This window comes from Anopheles maculipalpis, chromosome 3RL (assembly GCF_943734695.1).
Source record: "Anopheles maculipalpis chromosome 3RL, idAnoMacuDA_375_x, whole genome shotgun sequence".
NCBI lineage: Eukaryota > Metazoa > Arthropoda > Insecta > Diptera > Culicidae > Anopheles > Anopheles maculipalpis.
Window position 1 is genome coordinate 5,940,794 of NC_064872.1, and position 26,853 is coordinate 5,967,646.

Here is a 26,853-nt window from a genome sequence, read left to right on the forward strand (position 1 = left end):
CGAAAAGTTAACAAAAACCCTCGTCTTTCTACCAGTATATCTCTAGTAACTTTCTGTAAAATACGCTTCGAACAAGTGCACAAGATAATAAAATGTATTAAAGGAATCGTATTTTTCTTCGCCGGATTTTACTCTTTTTTTTAAACCTTTTTAAAACTTCCAATAATCAGTAATTCAAACTGTGGCCTAGAGAACGACGTTGCGTTTTGTAGAATGGGTTTTTTTTAAATTTTATAACGTATTTAACGCTCTTTACCTACTACTGTTGCTGCTGTTGCTATCTAAAAACGGTCACATTTTACGGTACCAGGGTTAGTAAATGGGACACAAGTGCTTTTTTGCATTGCTTTCCTTTTTGCACGGTTCTATTAAAACCCTCTTTGCCTTCATACCTTCACATCACAACTAAATTTTCATCTCACTTTCAACGAAAATTAAATTGAAATTAAAAATGCCAAAAACAGACGGTTTGAAATTAAACTGAAAATATAGTTATTATATAGAATTCCGGATAATGAACCGCAAAACAGTTAAATGCATGTTTTCACTTATTGTTGGACAATTTTCCCTTCCTTAGCTCACTGTATTCTAACGTCTCTCCCGCTCTATATCTTATGAACAAAAAGTATTACAAAAAATTATAGGTGATAAAAAATCATAAAATCCTGAAAAATATTAAGGCAACTCTATATATCACCATCTGGGATAATGTGCTGCTTTTAACACACGGGATTCCGTGAGAAGCGTATGCGCCATCTTACCCAGCTAAAGGTGTAAAAAATATGCGAAAATGTGGAATGCTGGGCTGGTAGCTTTAAGTTGACAAAATTTGTTTCAAGCGTACTGGCTGTCGCTCTCTTCCGTAGAGCGTTTTTCCCATATATCCCTTACTTAAGTGACGTTACCATCGGTGGTTGTGGCGAACCAGCCACACGTACCGAACCATCTTCCAGCTCCTCGAACGGTTGTGTATTTGTCGGTTGCTCCAAATCAATTTCCACTTCCTTGTCTTGCTGCTGATCCTCCTGGTCAATCATATCGTCACTATCGGACGCTTCCACCGGTACACTCGAATCGGCCGAATTCAAACCAAACTCAGAATCACCACCATCGAACGATTCCGAATCTCCACCACGTAGCAACATCAACTTGTCAAACCGTTCCGAGCTAATACCCACATTGGCGCTATCCGTGGACGATACTGGTATCGAGGTCGTGGTGGTAGTTGTCGTTGCTGCTACTGTTGTGCTAGATGAAGGTGCGAGCGGTACCTTTCCACCACTACCACCAATATAACTGCTCACATCCTGACCCTTACGTATCGCCATCGTAGCGTCAGGTTTTTCGCCAGAGCTGATAGCATTTCCACGTGCTGGAAGGGCGGATTGTGGTACATGATCGGCCATCGGAAGGGACTGCTGCTGTTGCTGTTGTCGTTGGCGTTGTTTTGCGGCCGAAAGTACCGACAGATGTTGGTAGATAAAGTTACGGTCCATGCTGCGTACCAGCTTGTACGATTTGCTCATCAGGAAGCGTCCAATCGTTTGCACATACTCGTCAACGTCGATCATCATTTCGTCTTCCTCGTAGTAATGCACCAAATGGATAGAAATCACTTTGATATGTACACGATCGAAGGGGATGGTTTGAAGAATCTGTAAATGTAAAACAATGTCGAAATTAATAAATCAATAAGTAAATTTCCTTCCTGACAATACGGTGTAAAGCCGTCATGTTGCTATTTGTATGGTAGTAGAGGCTTATTGTGCGCCTAACATATTGGCGCGTGTTTTTCTTGGACTGGTAGGTAAACCCTGGTATTCTATGCATGCTTCAGCAAAATAGGAATCAATAGCACTCCTACACGCGGAAAGGTCAATCGAATACGCGTGACAGAACCCATCAATCCAACAAAACCGTTTGCCCATCTACCTGCAATTCCTGTCCGTGGCAGCCAAGGCTAAGCAAATCGATCGATGTACGATTGACGGCCAGCATTAGCGTGTAGACCGGGAAGCACTTGACCCGCGGATGGAACCATTCCGTCTCCTCATCCAGCACGCTGTTTATCTGCACCTCACTGTCGTCGTCGTGGTGCAGCGTAACCTAACGGATCGAAAAAATGACACCCGCCAATTAGTTGGACCATGCTGCTTACGAAGTAAAAACAAACACCGCTTCAATTACCTCCTTCGGGTACGTGTTTGGCGAAAGGCACGCATGAATGACCTGCACGTTCGAGCGGAAAGCGTTCTGTTTGCGTAGCGAAAAATATTTACGCGGATCCGGTTCCACCAGGTAGCCGCCCCAGTTCATCGTCTCCGCCAGCCACGGTGCAGTCATCATCGAGTCACTGTTCCCGGTCAGCGATTGGAAGAACGTACCGAACCGCTTCCGGCCGAGCAGGTCCGATATCAGGTGTGCCATCTCCGGTGTCAGCTCGTGCCGGTTGGTAAAGTTCAACTGCTCAACCGGTGCATTAGCGTTGCGCATGAACGTCATCGGGTACTTTTTCATGTGAATGTCCCGCACGTACTTGACTAGTGCCGGGTTGTCCTGGGGGACGCCCATCAGATCGTAGTCGCGCGACATGTTCAGCCGGAACTGTTGGTGGCGTATTTCTGGAAGCGAAGGAAGCGATACGAATCAAATTGTGAACATGAGCAACAGGAGGACAAAACCTTAAGAACTTTTGACAGCAGTACCACAATGACCTCAGATAATCAATTCTCACGCACTCACGGAGATAGAAGCACCAAGAGCAACATATGAACCGCAAAAACCGCATCCCAAAAGTAACTGAACAAACCCCGACCAAAACGCAAACCCCTATCGAATGCCACACACCGTGTCGAATAGCAAAGATGCGAATGTTTTTTTTTAGAAGATTAACTTTTGGAGGCCCCTTTGGCACTGTCAGAAGGAGCGGTCAAGTGAATTTTGATACCGACGAAACCTCCCGAGCCTCCATATAAATGAAGCCAAAAAAGCCCCCACCCTTTTTCATAACCAAAGAAAATTGTAACATTAAACTCTACCTCCAGCGATGGCCGTAGAGTGAACACTGTGGAGCGTATAATCTGCTTCCAATGGTTACACAGGGATGAGCCACCCGAAACGGATTGTGGCGACCAGCGCATATGACGACGATAGTGAACGGGATGTGGGAAGAAGGTTAAATTCTGTCAAGTAATCTACCCGGCTGGTGTCACCACAACCGGTAGGCGGCAACAAGTGCTTCCGTAGCATGTAGTAGCATGCCCCCGTGGGTGGTAACGATGATATGTGTGGTTGAAGATTGGTGGACTAAAAAAACTGCGAGGACCCAATAAATGCATTTAAGTTTTGAAAGGCTTCACGGTAGAGGAATTCGGTAAGCTTTCTTAGGGATATGGAGGCATCTTTTTGATTATATCTTTCTGACCAGACGAGGCCATAAAGTTAAAGCCTAATGACTATACATATAATTACAATTTATTTATTAACTAAATTGTTTTACATCTAAACTAACCTAACCCTAAAAGAAATCTAATTAATGCAAAATATTCCTCACGAAGTGTACCGCACGAGAGTTGAGAGCAAAGAGAGCGAGCTCGCCCGTTCTGTCGACCTCGAAGGCTGTGAAAGATTCTGGCCGTGTTGCCAGAATCGCTGCTGTAGTGTTTTATAATAATTATTATTATTAGTTATCGTTCACAACGTAATTCCTCCCGGGGGTAAAGGAAGGTCGTCCCCGGCCGTATGATTGTTTTCGAGTTTGTCTATACAGTTTACGAAATTCTCCTTCTGTTGATCTTATTTTTGTGACGTTTGACTTTTCGTGTGTTTTCGAATGTTCTGTCTTTTATGTTATGAGCAGTTGTTCTAATAGCACGTGGGTCCAACTTCTTTCGAATATTGGGTTTAACGTAAACCTCTTCCCCATCATTTATTATTGGAGGATCCTCTTTCTTATGATTACTTCTGGTCTGTGCTTGAAGTGATCTGTTCAGATTTACTTTGACGTTGTTGAAAATGTCCTGTGCTTGCCTATTTATCTCTTCCGGATTCGTTATATTGCATTGGTTAAACACGATCTCATTTGGCGTATAGCCTGTCGAGGAATGTACCGTATTGTTGTATAACGCGATGCATATTGGTATCATATTAACCGTGTTCGTATCGGGAAATTTGTGCTTATTCGTGTTATACATTTCTATTACAGTAGAATGTGTCTTTTCCACTTGTCCGTTGCTCTCGGAAGACGATGCGTATTTAAGCGACGTGCCTAAGTTGCTTAGGAATTGTTTCAGTTGAATAGATCGGAACGTAGTTTCATGATCGGTAATTATTTCTGTCGGTGTTCCGAAATTACTAAAATATTTCGCTAACGCATTTTTGACGTCAATGAGGCTTTTGGATTCTATTGGGACCATTTGTGCGAATTTTGAAAATGCATCCACTAATGACAGAAAACTATTCGAGTTTATGGAGAAAATATCCATGTGGACGCGTTCCATTGGTCGATCTGTTACAGGTCTAGGAGATATTTTGATATTGTAGGGTTTGCGATCGTACTTGTGAGTGTTGCAAATTGTGCAAGTTCTAACTGCTGCTGCGATCTTGTTGTACATTTTCGGGAAGAAATATGCCCTTTTTAGTTGATTTTCTACTTCGGCCACGCCTCTATGAGCTCTTTCGTGTTCTTTCGTAATCAATGAGTCTTGCTGTTCCTCGCTCGGTACATCTTTTACTTGTAAGTGTGTAATTATGAAATATCCGCTACTAGTGAAATACTTTCTGTAAGATTCTTGTATCAAACCTAATATTTCTTCTGGGGCTAAAATAGCTGTCTGTTTTCCATTGTGATATTTTCTGATTGTATGTTCTATTATTTTTTCGTTATAATATTGCCTAGTGACTACTGTTCTTTTATAGTTTTTAAACGGCAATTCTTCGATATCGTTTTCTGATTGTGACACTCGGAAAATAATTTGGTTTTTATAATAATTTATAGGTCTTTCGGTTGATTTGATATAGAAGCTATCTGAAGTATCTGCTGAGTGTGTTGTTTCTAAGTTTGTGGTGTCGTGGATGTTAATGTCAGCCGTATCATTAGTTTTTCGACTTAGCGCATCTGCTACTACATTTGCCTTGCCTTGTTTGTAATCTACTGTGTATTGAAAGTTTTCGAGTTCTAATCTCCAATGTAATATTCTATTATTTTTGAGAGATGTTTTAATAAACGTGAGAGGTTTATGATCAGTATAAAGCTTAAATTCTCTACCAAATAAATATGGCTTGTATTTTCTGATAGCCCAAATGATTGCTAGTGCCTCCTTTTCAATGGTAGAATAATTTTCCTCTGCTTTGTTGAGTGTTCTGCTTCCAAACGCAATAGGACGCTCTACATTATTTTGGATTTGCGAGAGAACCGCTCCGATTGCATAGTCGCTAGCATCGGTTGTTAATATGAAGGGGATAGTAAAGTCAGGGTAAGCTAATACTTGATCAGATGCTATAATCTGTTTCAATTTAGAAAATGCTTCAACGTACTCTGCGTCGTTTGGGTTTACTTTTTGTCCTTTTTTCAGATATTTTGTGAAAGGTTTAGTGATTCTTGAATAATCTCTAATGAAACGACGGTAATAGCCAGATAGTCCTAGGAATTGTCTTATTTGTTTTTCGTTTTCTGGTAATTTCCAATCCAAAATCTTTTTAACTTTGTCTGGATTTGGTTTTATACCTTTAGGAGAAATTACGTGTCCTAAAAATTCCGTTTCGCGTTTTAGAAATTCACATTTATCTACTTGTATTTTCAGGTTAAAGTCAGAAAGTCGTTTCAGTATTTTGGAAAGATTATCTAAATGATTTTCGAGATTATTCCCAACAATTATGATATCATCAAGATAAACGTAACAGATATTGCCGATGTATTCTGATAAGATATTGTTCATAGCCCGTTGGAAAGTGGCCGGTGCATTTTTGAGCCCGAATGGCATTCTTGTGAATTCAAAGTGGCCTTGATTAGTTGAAAATGCAGTTTTTTCCTGATCTTCCGGATGCATTTCGATCTGGTGGAATCCAGATTTCAGATCCAACGTAGTGAAATAACTTGATTTTCCGAGGCTATCCAAAATGTCTTCAATTTCTGGTATGGGATATTTATCACCTACCGTTTTCTCGTTCAATTTACGGAAATCAATAACTACTCTAACCTTTTGTAAGCCAGATGCATCTTTTCGTTTTGGCACTACCCAAATTGGAGAAGCGTAAGGGCTTTTTGATGGTTTTATAATATTTGCTTCCAGCATTTCTTTTATTTGATCTTCGACGTCTTGTTTGAAGATGTGTGGATATCTATAGCTCTTAGTAAATACTGGCTCATTATCTTTTGTGTTAATTCTGTGTTTTATAATTGTTGTGCTAGTAAGTTTTTCGTTGTTCTTCAGTAGTACGTTATGATGGTCAATAAGAGTTTCAATTAATTTTTCCTTTTCATAAGCTGATAAATGCTCAGTTCGTATAAGTTGTTGAATTAATTCTTTGTTTGGCACAGTATTAGAATCAGCTGGAATTGGTGCCAGAATTTCAAAATTATTGACAATTATATTTAATTTGGGGATTTCAGGAGTAATTTTACTTGTTGTTAATACGTTTATAGTTGATCTATTATTTTGTGATGAGTAAACACCTGGTTCAATTAGCGTATCATTACTTAGGCGCTGGTAGGTTGGGACAAACCAATCTCCACAACGATCAGTTATAACTGTGACAGTATGACAAAAATATTTTCCAGTGTAGTATTTGTGGAATTGTGTTTCAACACCCTGAATAGTGATAGTATTAGCAGCATAATTTATAATGGTGTCGGTTTCAGCCATAAATTTTGATCCTATAAGGCCGTCGAAAAAGTTATGGAAATCAAAAATGTAATAAACTTGCTCCTTAAATGTAGGTCCTAATAGGTTACATTTAATTTTTTTATTAGTTGTTTGTTTACCAAAAATATTTTCAATGTTCGCATTACAACACATTTCGTTATTTGAAATAATGCCTGGCTTAAGTATGTTTTTATTTGCTCCACTGTCAATCAACAAACGTATTGATTTGTCTTTGGAGCTATCATACACGATTAAGTATGGCAAGAAGTCTAACGAATTGATCATGTCGGGTTTTCGGTTGAATTGCCCAGACGAAAATTTGTATTGTTCTCTTTACATGCAGTGATTTCGGTGTTATTGATAGTTCTGTTATTTGAAGTGAATTTACTTCTTTGTGAAGAATCAACTTCCATCGGCGTAGGATATTGTTTATCAGATTTATCTACATTCGTATAACGTATTCGTGAGGAGTTTCCAAAATTTGTTTTACTCTGTTCATTTTTACTATAAGATGGGTTATGATTAATAGGTGGTTGACCATTCATTTTATGTGAATTAAACTCTTGTGCTTTAATTTTGCATAGGAAATTATAAGCATCCTCAATATCTTTTGGCCGTGCTGCTTGCACATAACCGAAATATGGTTTTTTCAAACCAGCTATAAAAGCGGCTAATCCATCCTCATCTATAAACTTACTGATTGCTGTCCAACTATCCCTGTAATCCTGATCTTGTTTTGCAATAGATTTTATATTTTGAATTATTTCCTTAGATTTTTGATAATATTTATGTATGGTCATACCTTCCGTCATTGTATTTTGCCACAATTGGCATTTAAAGGTGGAAAGTTCTCTTCTATCGCCTATGGCGTCGATCAAAATTTCCTTTACTTCATCAAAAGTTTTTGGATTGCCAGCAACACAAAGAACGTCCTTGGCCTTTCCTTCTATTTTGTTTAAAACTGCGGTTACGTATACATCGTAAAGTTCTCTGTCTACTCTCCCTTTAAATAGGTTCAAAGTACTATCAGCTGTTTCAAGCCACGCTGATAATTGTTTTTTATTACCATCGTACTTTGGTAGCGATTTTATCGGGTCGGGTATCTTAAATAAATCTTCTACCTTGATACCCGTCTTAGATTCCACGTGTTCTTTGATGTCACTTTGAACAATTATTTGTTCTTGTGTAAACTTAATTGCTTGTTCTTGCACATTTAATCTTTCGTTTACGGCCAACAAACCAGTGCTTAACTGTTTGAGTTGATCCAAAATTTGCGATTCCATTGTATCTGCGTTTACTAAACTCTCCGAAGCCGAATCTGTATGAAAAAGTTGTATTCGAACGCTAGGTGCTGCGTTGATCCAAATTCTCTTTCTCTTTTACACTCTCGCTTGGCAGTAACTCTCAAATTTGATAACAGTATCAACGTCCTATCAACCTATCTGGTAGTGTTGATTGGATGTATGTGTGATGCGTGACTCGATACAAGGTCTCACACCACGTGCTCTCAGTGAAAGTAAAAACACTGCTACGCACTTTTGCTAAAATCGGCCTATCTGGTAGTGTCAATTTAGCGAACGTAAAACTTAATATAAAAAAAGTTTTACTTACGTGTGGTAATAGTTTAAGGTTGTGCCGGGGGGTCCTCGAACCAAACAACGGATGTAATCCTTTAGCTGCCGGTGCAAAATGCGGGAACCACTTAAGAATGGATTATTAATCCAAATCTTTTCCACTGTATTTAAGCACTTCCTCAACTGTCTACAGCGCCAATTACAATTTATTTATTAACTAAATTGTTTTACATCTAAACTAACCTAACCCTAAAAGAAATCTAATTAATGCAAAATATTCCTCACGAAGTGTACCGCACGAGAGTTGAGAGCAAAGAGAGCGAGCTCGCCCGTTCTGTCGACCTCGAAGGCTGTGAAAGATTCTGGCCGTGTTGCCAGAATCGCTGCTGTAGTGTTTTATAATAATTATTATTATTAGTTATCGTTCACAACGTAATTATATATGTACAACCATCCTATTTGGTAGCTGTTAGTAGAGTATGAAATTGAAATTAAAATAAAGTGCATTAAAATTAGTGAACCGATATCAATGGTTTTTCCTCATGGACAAGAAGTTTTAACAGAAACATGGACAAAAAGTTTGAGCATCATGGTCCATTCATGTACTCGTCAATTTCCTGAGGAATGTTCTGTGTCTATCTTTGAGTACATGCTGTTATTGGGAACATGTTGGGTGTAAAGTACATGGCTGTAAGTTGTTATCCCTATCAAGAAGCAATATGGAAGAAATGGTTGGGTCCAGACTCTGTACCAATAAATCATTTGAGGATCAGATGCTTCTTCTTTGGTTCTAGATAACCTCAACAGGTCTGAGCCTGCCTTTACTGGCTCGTCTGACTTCATTTTCCCTGCAGCTGAAAAGTCAGAATTGCATACGGGGAGATGGTCCGGGATGGACCCTCGCTAGTGTTGCCTCGGCCACTGGATCGTTCCAAGGAGGGCCAGATTAAGATCCTTAATATTCTATCGGAGGATATTCGGAGGATATCCAACAATTTCACAATTCTCAGCAGTGATCATTATGATTTGTTGAACAAACAGAGGATCAGCTCCTACATAGTAACCCTTACTTCTAATATCTTGAAAACATAAGATCACCGAATCTTTGCACCAAAAAACTTGTGAATTTTTTTTATGTATGCTACCTAACCAAACTTCAAAGAAAATTTGTTTCTACTAACTGTTTTGTTGAACAAGTTTTTGCCCAAATTTCACTTAGAAATTCATGTCTTTGTTGCCGTTGAGTTCTTTAAGATAATCCCCCTTCCTTGGTCTTTCCGTTACCTCGCGAACCATCACACTTACGCACACCCCCTTATTCAATCCGGTGGAAAGTGAAGACAAGTGAATTCCGTACCGTGAGTCAGCGAGAAAAACACCACCGCGTGATTGTTTAATGATAGACGCAAGTTCAATCATCCTCACAGCATCACCCAACCCGTCCCGCCTGAATGTAAATCGAATCGAACTTTTACGACTACGATCGACTACGATTGACCACTCTGATTAGGATCGCTTCACCCGTGCTAGTAGCACGTGCTGGCTCGGTAGCCGAATTGAACGCTGTTCAACCGTAAATAATGCGTCTCGTGTGCTCGCCCTGGGTCCAATTTTCCATCCTCAACAACATCGGGAACAGAGCAGCACGCGCCACCACAATTTGCGTATCCCTCCCTCCCATCCATCCTGCTCGACCAACCCGATTGGATCCACCGTTTACGCATTTTCGCTCCCGAGCCCGGAGTTCACCCTTTCGTTCTGCACTGACTCGACATTCTGCGCACCCATCAACGTACCTCACTGTATATCAGTGTGGAGTTTTCCATTTTTAACAAACAGACCACACGAGAATAACGCTCTCCAACATGTCGGTATCCATGTTTTGCGCCCCGTTTTGGTAGATAGCAGATAGCGATGGCTGATGCTGCTGAGGTTGAGGTTCACAATTGCTGTGAAATTAAATGCATCAATCTGAGCAATTTGCTTCACTTCTTTTGGCTGCTCGCTTCGCTCTCGGTATGCAAGAGCAAAAAGGCAATTTAAGCTTCTTCACAATCGGTCTCATTAAAAGCGTTTAGCAGCAAATTGTTTTTTTCTAATTGAAATCGAACAACAACGAAGGGGAGCTTTTAAAGGGATGCTTTTTCCTTTTACAGTGGCGAAAGGAACGAATTCTTTTGAAGCAAAAAAAAAAATTACTCTGTAAAAAAAAAATTCTAGCCGATAACTTTTTCAACATCATAACAACACACCGTAGAGTTATCAAGCCTGCCAAAAAAACAAAACGCACAACAAGCAAGTTATGTTCTACTTTCGAGGGTTTTTTTGCGAATTCTGCACCAAATTTCCGGTCTGTTAAGTGTCACTTCCGTCGTCTATGACACTGGCTGGTAGACGATTTTTTGTACCTTTGTTTACCGATTTTTCGGGAGTTAGAAACTAGAGCACTGTGGCACCGAGTCTCGGACGAGGTTTTACCGTACTACTACGGGGGACCAAAATAAAAAAAAATGCATAAATCAGCATGAACTAACACAACTCCGAAACTTGGCCGACGGAGGCTTACATGCAAACAATGACAGCAAAAAATAAAAATACGCCCGGAAGCCGGAAGTGATTGGTTGAACGTTTGCATGCATCAACTTAGGGCGAAAAGAAAACACTGTCTTGGAACTTTTGGAAAGTTTGAAGACGAAAGGAGTGTTTTTTAGACGGTAGGTCTGTAAATTTTGGTGCACTTAGAGGGTCCTGGTAGAGTTTAGTTAGGCAATTACAGTACAGAACATTATTGAGGGCATACCTACCACACTAGGGTCATTACCAGAAATCTAAATTTAAAATATAATTGAAAACAAACCAATATAATTCAAACAATGCCTTAAAATAAGTAGCAAATCCCTTACAGATTATTAACAGTCGGATAACACATCATAGCCATTTCAATAAAAATCGAGTAAAGCTTGCAGCCAAGGGATGACCAAGACTTCTTGAGGTTCTTCTTGGTTTTACGACCTAATGGGAGTAATCATAAAAAAATAATAAAATAGCGTACTAATTGGAGTACGCTATTTTATGGGATTCCTGGGCCAGAAACATTGATCCGCCAAGTATTTGCACGGCCTTTTCAAACCCGTTTCATCCAGGCATATTAACATTGTTAATGCAAATCTAACCAGCCGTAGTCATAAAAAATTGCACCAATAGCAATAAAATCACACATAATTGAAGTGCGTATGATCATTAATTAGTGAACATCCTTGAGCGTTGGCGCTCGCTCTTTTTTTTTTTGCTCGCTCTTTTCGAAGTGATCTCGAAAGCATTTCGAACTAACCCCGCCACCAACCACCAAATAACCAAATAAACAAATGAGTAAGCATTAATCCATCAACAAATAATCGTCAAGCTATCAACCAACCAGCGCTTGGCAGCATAATTCTTCATCATTAGCATCCCATTCCCCCATATCATTACCGAGCGAGCGAAGGCAAATCCGACCGAAAACAGGGTGATAATCAGTGGGAGCATGTTAGGCACCGGTTATTATTAGAGTGATCATCAGGTTTGGGATACGAATCGAAAGAAAATTGAACTGAGGATGTGTTTTTTTCTCCAACTATTTCTCAACGACGGACACAAAAATCTACCACCAAGACTCAACTCTCCTTCGTATAATTTTAATTAAATAATTGCACGTCAGTGCTTAATCGTGTTTAATATTCTACACATGTGTCCCCTGGCCTATCGCCCAGCAATTATTCGTCTCGGTGACAAATTCAAACACCAACATGGACTCGGTTTAATTAACAACTCGCCCTCCCTTCCCATCAAGATTCACATCACATCGGGCAAAACGGGCGTCATGTTTCGCTAATTGATTAAAGCAAGCTTACGATCAACACACGATGATGGCAGTTGTGGATGATGATCATCATCATTAACGATCGCTTATAGGTTACGTTTCAAACGCGTCAGCTGCGTCACTGCTGCTGGGTTTTAACCGCCAGCAACCATTTCTTCTTCGGTTCAAATGTCTTACAGAGAGGGTCAGTGTTAATACACCGAGAGGTAGCACAAGTCCGATTATTATCCTGCTCCCGTGTGCCATTGAATGTGTTACCTAAAGTATAGCAAATTTTCCACTCTCTACCTAACGTTCTGTAACACCAAAGGCTCTCTCTCTTCTAAAAAAACCTCAAATCGTGTACTTCCCATCGTCCTATCTCGGGAACTCGACTTGCTGCTGCGTGTCGTGTCGACAACACATAATTTCGCACCAACATATGATTGGCGTAGTTCTGAGTGTGTTGGTTAGTTTGCTGTGGTCACTTCTCGTTCCAAAAAAAAAAACCGTCTGGGGCATTCCCGTTTCCTGCACAGTCTCAGACATACAGTTCCTCGCCAAACCCCGAAATAAGGTACCCAATGTGTGGTATTATGATGATGATAATAATATATTTCCCACCGAAAGGGCATTCGGTTTAAAAACAGCTGCAGGCAAACGCAGGGCAGTGTTTAATATTGAAATGGCTCTAAATTGAGCTAATTTGCAACATAGCGGCTGCTGGTGTGCTTCCTACTGTGGGTTCTGGTAAACGAGGAACTGCGTTTTTTTCTTCTGTGGAGTCAAGCGACGAGCTTAAGTTTGGCTTAAAATAAGACATAACATTAACATATGGTTCAGGTTGAGATCAGTACAATGCATATTTTCAAAAATCAACTACATTGTATTGGCGGTTAGAGTGTGGAATGGAAAAGGATTGTAGGATAATAATTACGGTACATGGTTTAACAGATGAGTACACAAACCAATCTCAACTTGTATGGCAATAATGGCGGCAGGTGTTTTTGCAAGAACAGAGAGATTTTATAGAAAAAGCAGATGACATTTCTAAAAGCTCAAACCAGAAAAATCCTGTCATTTCTTATCCTTTTCAAAGAAACAACGTTCCACAAGAACAGCACTTTAACTAGGAACAGATAGAAAAGCCGGGATACCCCGGACGATTACAGCATTCCATTCATCGCTTCACAATACATCACCACTTAAAAGCGGGAGGACTACACAACAGAAGAAAGGGTTCCGTAGCTCCAATCAAAACGATACATCCTCCAGAACCGGATGAGGATATTAATGAAATAAATTTTCCTCGCTCATCAGCCGCCGGGTGCAGCAATATAATCTTATGCTGATTCCGCCGGTTCTGCCCGAAAAAAGGTAGCGACAAACATGAATGGAAGGTGCTATGGAGCTTGCACAGCATGCTCGTATCCTCGAACAGTCTTTTCTTACAAGAAGCGGCCCCGAAAGCGACACCTGAAGCACCCGATAAAGCAGCAATAACGATTACTCTCACACACACACACACACACGCACGGTTTATCTCGGCGGAACGTTAAATCGGCTTAAGGCGTCTCGCTTCTGCTTCACCCAGTCACACGCAACTACCGCCAGCCAGATGGAGATGTCCACCAGCGGTCCATAAAGCACCCTTTTCACTTCTTCGGAAGCGGACAGGCCGGTAAAGATTAGCCATTCTGACGGGCTGATGCCTCCGCGGATGACCCAACAAACGCACTTCGGAATGTCGTTTAAGGTGCACGTTCCCCGTCCAGCAACAATCCAAAAAGGGACCGGAAATCGATTCTGATCTTCGACTATGTGCCGTCTGTTGAGTTTTGAAGTGGTTTTTCTTCAAAGTGGACTTCGATTTTACAGGGGATTTCAGATGATTTCACAAGAATAAAAACGTTTTTTGGAAACGGCGACAAATGCTATCACGTTTTCGAGGGACAAGTTCTCAGTAGCTACAGGCGAGCATCCATCTGTGATATTATTGTGACATCAAGTGATGCTCAAGACCTATCTATATGGTACTCAGAATGTCCTGTGATTTGTCTCATGATCTCATGATCATGAGATGATTTTTCACCTGTTGTTCAATACTAACCAAGGCATTCATGGTTACATATTAGCAAGCAATGTTAGGCCGCCCTCAATTATGATCTAATAAGTTTTTCCTTCACCGACGCATGTATTTGTCTGTATAGAACATAAATCTTTTTCTAACCCCTTCACACTTTACCATGAATATTAAGGGGACCAGAAATTGATGATTGGGGTTGCCCCCAAACCGCACCGAAAATGTCCAACCAGTTAATGCAAAGCGAACGGATAAAATCAAACAAACAACCGTTGGCCGGAAGTTGAGTGACCTTCTTTTGCGTGGTTCTCCACCAGCATTCCCCCCAATAGCATCCACCTTTCCTCGCATGCGCTACCAGGTTAAAGGCGTCTTGGGGAGAATCTAACTTAAAGCAAAAAGGAAAGCACCAACGCCGCGCTTCGGCGACCATGTAAAGCCGGGAGTTTAGCTTGTAAAGCGAACCCGCCCATACCCTCAAGGGTCCACCAGCGTAGCCTGCGTACCATTATAAGCCCACAACAGGGTGAGAGCGCGCACGCACCTAAACTATCCTAAGCCCGCGCGATCCGAACGTGCGTCGTTTTTTATTGGATTCCGTGGGGCTTTTTACCTGGCGCGACAGCATTTATTTATTTATTTATCCCACCCAAGCCCCCTTCCTCCCACTTTTGGTCACCTAATTTTTGGAGACGGATGAAACAAAAAAAAAGGCAAGGTGAACATCTTTTTACGCAATGATCCAAACGATGCTGTGCGTTTCCTGCGCTGGGCTTCGCTTTTAATGACGCACTCTTGCGACAAGCCTGTGTGTGGATGCCTTTCGATTCGTTTCGGGATGTGTCCGAAAAACAAAGCTAAATGGGCAAAGGTCTGTCCCACCCGGTTCCAACAAATTATTTTCCTCGAAGCTCACACAACACTGGCACTTTTTAGCGAACGGGTTAATTATTTAACTTTATAGGAAACACGTGCTCGCTCGCACGCATACAAATGGCGCCTTTTTAGTTCATTTTTTCTAGGTGAGCGAAAAGAAACGGAAATCACTGTGAGCTGAGGAATGGGGGACCGCAGAAAGTGAGCCCAAGAAGGCCCCTGTTTGATTTCTGAACCCTACGCCACCGTTAATTAACATCGGCAACTGAAACATAGGCTGGTGGTAACGTAAAATAGTATAGCAGAAGAGAAAAAAAAACCCCCAACAAACAACGATCCCGCTTATCGCTTCATCAGAAAACAAAACGCGAGCTTTTCTAACCGGCAGGAAGCACTGGTTACTTCCATTCGAATTGGTCGGAACGAAAAAACAAAATACGAAAATATATCACCACCTTTCCTATAATCGTTCGTGTTTGGTGGCGGTTAAGATATGCACGAGACTGTGTGCGGTGACAAACTTGTTGCCTCTATCCTCCTCTGTTGTAAACCGCGATTATTGATTGATTGCGTGTCGGTCGAAGGTCACGATAGCTAAATTTTGTGACCCAATAGTAAAAGAACGTCACGAACGTACGAGGTCGCATCGGTACGTAAGCGATACGAAACCAGTAAGTAGCACAATCAATACTGTTTTTTTGCTCAAAATTCTCAAACTTACCCGTAGTGTCCATGTAGATAATCAGTACGCTGAGTACGATCGCGAACGATATGATGCACAGCGTCACCGGAAGCAGCTGCCGGAACGGGGACGGTCCCAGGGGTGAGCTTTTCGACGGTAACTTGGACGAAGCGCCCGTCAGGCTGGCCGGGTTTGAGCCGGTCATCGTGCTGAACTGATGCAAATGAGGTAGTATATGGGCGTAGCTGTGCAGATGATGCTGCTGCTGCAGGTGTTGATTGTGTTGTGATTGTGCCTGCTTATGCTGGCCACCATCTAGGCCACCGATTCCACCGATTAGAATCGTGCCGGCAATGTTTGGGATTTGATTCTGCTGCTGCTGCTGTTGCTGCTGTTCATCCGATGACATTTTTTCTTTCTTCTCCTGGACTTTCGTCCTCATTCCATAACTGTTAAACGAGAGCGAGAGAAAAAAGGGATGAAAGGGAAATAGATTAGTTACAAATTGCACTGTTGATTTGGTTTATTAGGTTCACTGTAAGCGTTCTTGAATTGCATACATTGTGTCGCGAACAGGTTCAAAAGGATTCACCCTTTCCCATGTCCTGGTTAACTATCATTACGTTTTATAGGGGCGCTTTCCGTTGCAGTTTTCGTTCAGAATAGAATACCGTTTACATTTTTACCCGTCTTACAGACACATATCCTGCTGTGGCACGCCTTCTTGAGCACCAAAGCCCACACGCGAACCGACCGGATGGTATTGATGGGTCTGCAAACCGGGAATGTCTTTCACGCATGATCGAATATCAAAAAAGAGGCCACAGTAAGGAGCAAGACTTGCCCGCGGATCAATTTTTCTACCGAACGAGCGAGGCAGGCAGGAAGGTATGCAATCGATGTGTTCAAGAAAAAGCGATTGTTATTACACGTCACGTTTGACGTAGTGATAGGAACATACAAAAGGGTCTGACACACCGCACCCATCCGGTTCTTCACTATCTTGTCTCGGAAGTCGAAGGGAAAAGGGCTCTTTTTTCTATAATCAACCTCACACACACACACACACACAGTAATCATTGCTGGTCGCTGAAAGAACGTCGCGTGAAGAATGTGTTCGATGCAACTCAACCCTTTCCTGTGCTGGTGTTCGCAGCTTTATACTCATGTTACCAACGAGGAAAAACGCCTTCTTCATCTACAAGGGAAGCCCTTAACGGTTCAAAAATGCCCCATTTAATATTTCAAAAACGATTGCGCTGGTAGAAGGTCCTGTTACAATGTATCCTTGTTGCAGTGAAATTGATTCTTGAATTTCTTTCTTCTTTATCTTCAAAGCTGCTCTTCGTACTGTTTCATATACATGCGTTTTATAATTTCTTCAACGGAAAACTATCTCACAAAGCTTATCAAATCACGTGGAAAGAAATCGATATTATGTTTTTGATTTGAGCAAGTCTAACGTTCGTTGAGTTTTTTCTTCGTCGGCGACCAATCCTATTTTCAAAGCGATAATATGCATCTACAATGGTTATATCCTAATACTATTTATTTTAGGTTTGAATTTCAAAATGACCATGCAAAGTATACATAATTATCCAATTTAACATCCTACAGCAAATAATTTCTCACAATTTTGGATAAATTGTTATTCAAAAATATTTTTAGAACAGCGAAGAACTTACTGTCCGGCCTATGGAACCTATGGAAGTAGGAAATTGCAGGTCAAGAGCTCTCGATGTTGCAATGCCAAAGAAGACACAGTAGAGCTCATAGAAAATTTTTTTACTCTAGATCGTCTATAGCTTATTATAGCTATATTATAATATTTCTCTTCTTGTATTTCTCACATTCAATTGCAATATATTTCATATGAAAAACTGTAGCTCGCATTAATATTTCTTATTGGAAATTATTGAAGTTTTAAGTGATATACGCTCTGTCTAGCGGTGAGCTACAAAACAACTAACCGTAATACCGATGCACTATGTTAAAGAGCTTTTTTTCTAATAATTGAATTGAACAATAGATTTGATAAATTCTTCTAATCGCGTTATCGAACGTTTTCTAGTTGCAATTCCTTGTTTTTTTTTTCAATTCCTTTCCATAATGCTTTAAACCCATCCTTATGCTTCATCTTTATTATTTTGAGAGGATCTTCTCAAGTGTTCCATCAAGAGCATTCATAAAATGCGGGTCTTTGCGTTCATTTCAGTTCCTTCCGAGCATTCCTAAACAAAAGACAATCTCCTGATCAAGTTGAACACGTGCACGTGGACCCCATTCAAAAAGAACTCTCCATCAGTTTCATCCAATCCGAAGAGCATTGGGCAGATTTATTTTTATTTCTGCATACCCCCTGCAGCACTGTGCAGCATGCTGCAGTTTTATTGCGTTGTGAAAAATTGCACAAAAACCATAAAAAAAGGAATCCTCAACAATCTCCGCTCAAGCATAGCCAAAAGAATAACAGCGAAATAAAAAAAAAACCCTCACCATACCGTTCGGATCGAGGCGGACATGGGCGTGATATGAACGGGGGAGGGTATATGGATGCACTGGAACTGTCATTTGATGGACAAAGAACCCGTGTGTGAGAAGTTGGCTGGTTGGCGCTGCTGATGGGTCTCTAAGTTGTATTTTAATGATTCGGGATTTTTTCCCCCTTTTCACTGTCACTGTTCCTTCTCCGCTGGCCCGTTTTATGACCCTCTGAGCGATCGGATCGGATCTCGGACACAACAGCACAAGGCAATAAAAAAAAAAAGCTTCACCCGTCTCCAGAGCGAGTGGAGTCCAACAGGAGAAAGGTCGGCGCGGAGCATATTTATGAGCGCACCGAGGTCATTCAACCGAATTATTGCCCTTTGTTACGATCACGCACGCATGTGTGGGTGTTTGTGTGCATGCAGTATCGTGCGCTTTGTGTAATAATTTCGCCCAAAGCGAAGAGACGTATCCCCGGATCCATTAGAATAGAGGCGAAGCTGAAGACGGATTTCGTACGGCACCCTTCACAAGCCGGCTTAAATAAAGCCATCAAGGTTCTTCCATTTGTCATTTTAAATGACATAAATTGTTTCTCCGTTCGGGCATTCAGTTTAGTGATTGGTCAGTTAGCAGATCAAGTATCGCAAACGATCTTATTTTTGTACTCTGATTCCAACCGAATCAGATATTCAAATCTCGTAGAGTTTTGTCCATAAAGACTGTCTGATAAAATCCCTGATGAACCCCACAATTCTAAGTAGAGTCACATTTAAATAGTAGAGTAACCTTCCGCTTGAGTTGATTGATCATCCTATACAGCAAGCAATCTAAGCGTCATTAATGACCCCTTACAAGTAAGACGCATAATAAACAGATTTCGCCTTCATCACCACCAACAATCACACCTGTTCTTCATTTCCCTATGATCCCTTTTATTTTCCCCACAGGACCATAGATCATCAGTAGAGCTACAAATTTTGTCGCGTATCCTTGTCCGCAAGGCCCCAAGTAGGCCAACGAATGGACCCGTGCATCAAAATCAACCCAAAACCAACTTGCCCGGTCAATCGATCCCTCAGGATCAGTGGCAGCAGCAGTAGTGTAGCACCGTGTGTACCGAAAATTTGTTCGGTGCCTTACGTTTTTTGTGTTGTTTGTTATCCTTCGACTTTTTTTCGAAATGTTCTCAGCGGGCGACCTCTCCTAATTCTCTCACTCGCTCACTGTTCTTCGTACAGGACGAACAGAGGAAAGGAGGAAAAAAAATAATCGAAAAAGGAACCGTTTCCCTTTTGTTGCTACTGCTCTCAAGCTGCACATGCTGCGCTTCATTATCCTGATTCGTCCTGCGACCCGTTGCACATCTTGTGGAGTGCTGGAGGTCTAACGCCGGAAAGAGAGCCACCAACAACTACAGCCTAAACAGTAGGTGAAGTGAAAGGCAAGCTAGCAGCAGCACAAGAATGAAATCGATATCGACCACCAGGCGACAGACAGACACAAACAAGAAGGACCATCGGAAAGAAAGTCTGACGTGCATCTCGTGCAACGTTTGTCCTCTTTCTGATCTAATCGATACAAAAACGATACAAGAATGAAATAAAATCACAAAGCTACATTTTTTTCAATTCTTTTTGAAGATTCTGATGGAAAAAAAGGTTTAAATTCACCATATCATTTTATAGAACAAGTTGGAATCTGGTGAGTGGTGTATCTAATCGCGCGGTAAGGATTTCTCCTCATGATCCTTCAACTTTTTACCAAAAGTGTACCTTTTACTGGTAACTAGCTCCATTATCATAAATTATGGCTCCGAACAGCCCGAGTTGAGGGTGCACGAAAAATGCACTGATAAGTAAGAAAAGCTGGAAACACAAAACCACATTATTCATTCTCTAGGTCTACGTCACATATGGTGGATGATCATCGGTGTAACGATTCTACCGTAAAACATACGCTCCGGGGACGATAGCGTTGTCATGCATTTGCGCCACATCTGCTTTCTTTTAGGCTTTAGGGAAGGAAACAGCTGTTAAGTTGTAGGACGTTTTAGACAAATGCATTCCATTCCCACGCATGAAGCCATTTTGTGACGCTTTTATGTCTTATCAAGCACCATAAGGTAGAAACCATTAGATCGATACGTTGAACTGTTTTTAACAAAATGATGCAGTATGCAGATTTTTACTCCCACCGGAAGAATCAATCTGTCCCTAACCCATCCCACTACTAGGAAGTGGCAGGTTGGCCCTTAAGGGGGAAACAAATTTTGTAAAGAAAACACCCAAACAAAAGCAATGCCGGAAACTTAGCCAAGCCAAGAGTGATGTCGTCACGCGTGACCCGATCCGACAGCTGAGGTTACACGCAGCGGGAGCGGGCTTGAGAAACCGGATACAGTGTAGCGTGTGTCTGATGGTGATGGTGGTGGTGGTACCAACCGGAACCTAGCAAAGCCATTCGTCTGAAGATGATACTTTTGGATCGCAAGCACAAGAGAGCAGCAAGAAAAGGGAGGGATCCAGCGAAGTTCATCACCGACGCTCTGCCTTATGCAGCAATAGCATTTGAAAGGCCCGAGATTTAACCAACTAATTGAGGGTTGAGCTGACAGCAAATACGGAGAGATATTTAGAAGGTCTTGCACATAGAACCTCCTAATTCGTCAGGATTAAGAGTAAGAAATTTACGTATTTTTAAAGTATGACTTACTTCAAAGTCTGTAGAAGTAGAGTGAGTGGACTAATGTGGCTCGAGGTGTCCAATGTTTAGTTGCTTCCACCAGAAACAATCCAAGGATTTCTGATTATATCATAGATATTTTCAGCCAGCAGAATAGAAAGAGGATTCTTCAAATTCTTCTGACCGTACTCTTGTAAGAGAATATCGCTGATCCTATACCAATACTAGACATTGGGCAACCACTGCCTATACCTTCCTTCAATTGCAATTTTAGTTTCTATTTCACCAAATCTCATTGTGATTATTCCAAAAAAAAAAAATAACATACCGATTTATCTTACTTCTGTTGGAATCATGGCATAGTAAATATCGGTCATTGTTATCCAAAAATTTTGCAATAATTACAATAATCAATCAAAGGAATTTGTAGAGAAAGGCGTTCCTTACTTTGAAGTCTTCACTTCAACTCTTGCAGCTCATCAGTTCTTACAACTCTCATCTCCTGTCACTAAAAGATCCTTACAGCTAATAATTATAATATTTTCGTCAATATTTAAACCCACTTAAAATATTATTACACAAATATATTATGATAAATAGTAACCGTACACCATCCCATTATACCGTTTAAATATAGTTCATCATTCTACCACGAGGAATAGTTCCCATCCTGATGCACTCACTTAACGGGACGGGTGTACAATCAAAACAGGAACTCGCCGATTATCATTTTATAACGCGGTCGGACGAAGGAAAGACAACACGGACAGCCGTTCCTTCCGCCGCCAGCAGCAATTAGCATAAATTTTTGCCCACTTTACCCAGAATATCCCGGTGTACACCTTTTTGACATGCGAGGCTAGTAATTTTGTAAGCGCAGGACTCGCACCTTGGAGAGGATTTTCTTTGACTCCTTTTTTTGGATATTACAAGGGCGCATAAAAAAGAGTACTCACACACAGGACGTTAAATATCGATAAATAACCATCTCCACGTTTTCTTGGGTGCTATTCGCGTTGCTGCGATTACGGGCATCCGACCGCCGCGTAAGGACGAGACCGACGGCAATCATGAAACGGCAAAACCGTTATAAATTATCCAGCAAAGATGGACTTGCACTGCTGAAATTAAATCAAGTCAATGAAATCGAGCTACACAGTATGCGAAGGACAATAGAGACAACGAAGCAAAACAGGGTCTTTCGGGCAATGGACATAACCCAAACCCCGTTGCCGGCCAGTGGACTGATTGCGCACTTCCGGACAGAACCCGGCGGGGGAATGGAAAAAGATGCTCACGATGCATCGGATGCACCTGGCGCGAACTTGTTTTGTTCTGGTTGATTACAGGTTGACTCTTGGAATTGCTCACAGGAGGGTTGTCGGATTCCTCTCTTGCTCTCACTCACCAAGGTAAAGGCGACAAAGCACGATCGTGCGCGTATCATGATAAGTTTCCGTTCTGTTCCCCGCATTACATTATTGCCTGTTTTTCCCGGGTCTGTTTCCTCACGCTATTACACGATCCCTTCGGGCAAGATACGCACAGTGTTGTGCCCTTTCTGATGAGGATGAAAATCTGTTCCCTTGGATCTGTTCTGGGATTACTTGGTCCAGCTCCAGCTTGGTCTGGAAATTAGGAACAATCCTCCGGACGGCGGAATTTCCATTCCTGAGCCACACACGTGTACATACGTGCTGCCGACGGGCATGCAGAGCTCTTCAGAACTTGTCCTGCTGATGATGGGTAAAAGAGATAATTACTCTCGGATGTCTGTAATTATAGAACTTTCATCTCTGCTTCCCAGAAAATGTGAGCAGTGTCACTTAATCCCATTGACTTGATTACGTTGAGATTGAACTTAGTACTGAACTTAGAACCTTGGACACTTCGTCCAATGAAACAAGACGAATAGCGGAACATGAAACCATTACCGTCTCGTTGAGCTAAATGCGAAAATATCTTCCCCCTAACTGTCAAACACACAAACCACAGGGGTGATCGCAACAATCTAAGGCCCTTCCTTGGGCGATAATAAATTGTTGAAAGCTTCTCAATTTCAGAACTCGTTTTCCGTTAGATGAGATTTCTTCAAGACACATGTACCACAAAAGGGAGGTAACGACAACAACACACAACAAAAAATGGACACTATAGACCGTCCAGTTCCTTACTAATGGTGTGGTAGGTTTTTACGCTCCTCTCTATACGGGACACTTCCCCCCTGTCCACCTTTCCCACTGCGACCGGAAGCGGGACACACACTAGGGTTTCCGTCCTATCTACAAGACGCACCACATTCTTGCCCTGTGGGGCACGCACCTAATTACAGACACAACTTGGTAACGATCGTGAGCACGAGCGGAACCTGGATGTGGTAATGGTGGTGGATGGTGCCGGATAACGGCGACAACCTATCGTCATTGCCTATGTCCGGTTTGAGAATGTCTTCGTCTGATTCTCTGGACTCAATGGCGATCAAGATTTATTAGAAAACACCTTCCCAACAGTTCTCTCACCATCAGCGCGAACTTCAGGAACTTCTACTTCAAACAATATTTGTGATAAATGTGGCAAAAACTGGCCTTTTTGTACTTTTTAATCTCCAAAAAAAACTAACTTCTATCTTCGGTTGAAAAAGCCTAAAGAAGCTGTAAATCCGGTCTCGCTAGATGGATGGCGTAAACCAGCGTCAAGAAACCTACCGTCATTACCTCTTCCGGACACTTTTTTCTTCTTCCTATGTGCTACTTCTCCTCCTCCTTTTGGCTATCGATTTAACAACCCACTCCCCCTGCATCACGATCATCAACAGAGACCCTTGCAGTACGAATGTACGTACATCATACCCCAAGAGACCGGAAATAAGTGCTTCCGGAAAATGCGTGTTTTTTTTTTTTTGCTGGTGCTGTTGTTTATTTTTTCCCAACTTCCGAAGCTTGACATTCGCTTCTTTGCAAACGTATATTACAGCATCACACACCAGGCAACTGTTGTGCTTCTTCAGCTGCTGCTGTAATGATCTTCCACTGGTAGAAATTGTTTTCCTTCCTTCCGTTCTTCCGGTTTTTGTTGGGATCGCGTTTTTTTCTTCTTCTGTCTCTAACTTCCGGAACTTGTGCTGTTGTACGTCTGCAAAGTACAGAGCATATCCAGCCACCCAGGGTACACAAACGAATCAGCATGATTTATTCAGTCATTTCGTCATTTGCCCTGCCCTGCCCGCTAACGATCGTTGATCGGCCGGGCGCTTCGAAAAGGAAACAAAATCAACCACATTCTACACGGTTCTTTACGTTCTGGTGTTTTGTGTTCTTTGCTTAATGTTTTGCTCATCGTCACCTTTCCGGTGGTTTGCTTCCGGCTAAATGCAAACACAACTACGGTATAGCTGATTATACAGGGGTTTGCAGATAATCTCGCAAGAAAGACTATTTGAGAGTTATTGAGAACTGCAGCACATGATGTAGGACATAGCAATATGCTCGGAAATCTATCAAATTAGGGCACCTATCCTGTTGCAGCTCGTAAGGTATGCAGAGATACCTAGTGAGGAGAGGAATATTTTTTGACTTTGTCGGGTTAGTTGTACCTCAATGCTTCGAAAGAGAAAATACAACGGATCGTAGTATAAAAAACTAAACAAATGCTTGGGGCCTACGTAGCTGTTTGGTCATAGGAGCATGGGACATTTAGAAGACCTCCTAAATGGAAAGAATTGGCACTATCTCTACCATAGACAAATCAGCAAGATTAAAAGCACGCTTAGAGCATTCACTTTATTGTAATGAAGCCTCAAAAAAACTCTCGAGCTCACTATCCAACACCGCTAACTCTGTGCGGCTATGTTCTTATCATCTGAGAACTTGGCTTCAAAGAATTAGAATTCCTAAATCAATCGATACTGCTGATCAATTCACGTGCTTAAAAGTTCCCTCTTATACACAATTTTAGTTCTACCACAGAAGGTAAAACATTAAATCATTTAAAATTTAATTACCAATATTTCTGTAGTCAAATTAGAACACAACATTGAGTCTAAATATCTTCCACTACTTCAATCACATTTTCATTCAAACATCAAAAGACTTTTTTTACAAATTGTATTTTCATGACAGCACTCTCTGTCTCCCGCTAACCGGCCACACTTCCAGAACGAAAAACACTTTCTCGATCGGTGAGAAATGATGATGAAACATAATGCAGCAACAGCAAACCATACCTGAATATAAACAACCAAACAAAATCTCCTCAACTGTCGAAACACCTTTACATCGTTCCGCTACCGTTGGAGCATTTGGATGGGCTTATGGGCAAACGAGGAAAGAAAACCCTTTTGGGTCCCGAAAATTTCTTAAATCTCTTCCCGCACCACCCGAACGTTCGGTTCATTAATTATGAATCCCAGCCTCGGTTCCACCACCGGAGCAGATATTCTCCTTCTTCCACCGGCATCCACCGGGAGCGAGCACTGGGCGGAAGCAATAGATTTTCATCGTCATCAATCGGCCAGAGCAGGAAAAGGCATGTTTGAAATAAATTAGACCAGAAGTTGTTGCCTTCCTAGGCCCTTCTTGGTGATTTCTCCCGCGGTTTTGCTCGTTCGACCGATCGATCGATCGTGCACGAGATATATTAAAGAGCGTCGTAGATTAGCCAATATCCCTGCTGCAACGAACATTCTCCATGCGACAGGTGGCTTCCTTCATCGTCGTTCTTCTTCCACACCAAATCCCACGCATGCACAAACTCGCCCAAATCGCTAACCAAACAAATAAATCACAAATAAACAATTTGGCGTTTGTTTTCATTTCGAAATAGTTTGTTTTCATTCAACAAGGCGCACTATTTGGCCCACCGTACACACTTTCTACTAATTGCGGGGAACCGGTGTTGTTTTCCAAACATTTTGTTTTGGCCTTCTGTGCCCTTTCAACAGGGCGAAGTGTTATGATGCAATAGCAGTGTGATGGAGGAAAAAACAATGCACAGAAGACTGAAAGGTTTTCGTAAGAGCCGAAGGAACCCTTTATCAGGCTAACGATTACCTTTACAGCACAAACAATGGGAGGTGTTGGTGAGCTGTTTAAAATTAAGTTATTGCATATTTTAAAAAATACTCAAACAAATAAGGAATGTATCATTAATGCTTTGAAACAGTTCCAAAGTTTTGGGTTCCCCGATTCCGTGTTATTTCTGATGACATTTGCTAAGTTGTGTAACATAGATTGGAAGTAATATGCCATACAACATTTCTTTTAACACATTCCCAGAAGAGATCGATTACATTCATCCATAGCTAGATAATAAGTTGAAGAAAACCAGCTAACAAATCATCAATAGGTGATGGGATTTGAACCCCGGTCTTCACGCGTCAAACAGACCGACCTCCTCTATCGCTCTGCCACCGAACCAGCCCCCCTGGCTCATGAATAAAGAACGCAATATAAAGCTGATTCCGATCGTAATAAAATGTTAAACACAACATTATACAATAAAAATAACTAATAAAACACTTACGAGCTAAAGATCGTCATCTTTGCTGCCGTTGCACAAACACCAGATCACACCACTGCGTATAATTCTGGCCACCTTCGACGGACGTCCAACGTTCTAGACGTTTCGCTGCGGCGGCTTTTTCGCAAGCTTTCTTCCCGCTTCGCGGCACACAATCTGAAGACTCTAATGCCCGTTTCCACTGCTAATAACGTGATTTATGGCTAAGGCTAAGCCGACGATCTTCCTGCGTCCTTGACTGTAGGAAC

General features: G+C 41.6%; 3 protein-coding genes across 3 annotated transcripts in view; 1 reads left to right on the forward strand and 2 right to left on the reverse strand.

Annotated features, from left to right (window-relative positions):
- Positions 1-26,853, reverse strand: part of LOC126564508 (serine/threonine-protein kinase grp) — a 191,235-nt gene that overhangs the window by 72,851 nt on the left and 91,531 nt on the right. The window lies entirely within an intron of this gene.
- Positions 888-26,627, reverse strand: LOC126564377 (protein Star). Its single transcript, XM_050221409.1, has 5 exons — positions 26,609-26,627; positions 15,956-16,365; positions 2,188-2,621; positions 1,933-2,106; positions 888-1,655 (listed from the first exon to the last, which is right to left on the reverse strand). Exons 1-5 carry the CDS (start codon positions 26,623-26,625, stop codon positions 888-890), a joined length of 1,803 nt encoding a protein of 600 aa, XP_050077366.1. The 5' UTR covers positions 26,626-26,627.
- LOC126564888 (protein phosphatase 1B) overlaps positions 21,857-26,853 on the forward strand; it is a 205,229-nt gene continuing 200,232 nt past the window's right edge. The window contains exon 1 of the mRNA XM_050222011.1: positions 21,857-21,860. The gene's annotated coding sequence lies outside the window, so the exon portion shown is untranslated. The remainder of the gene's footprint in view (positions 21,861-26,853) is intronic.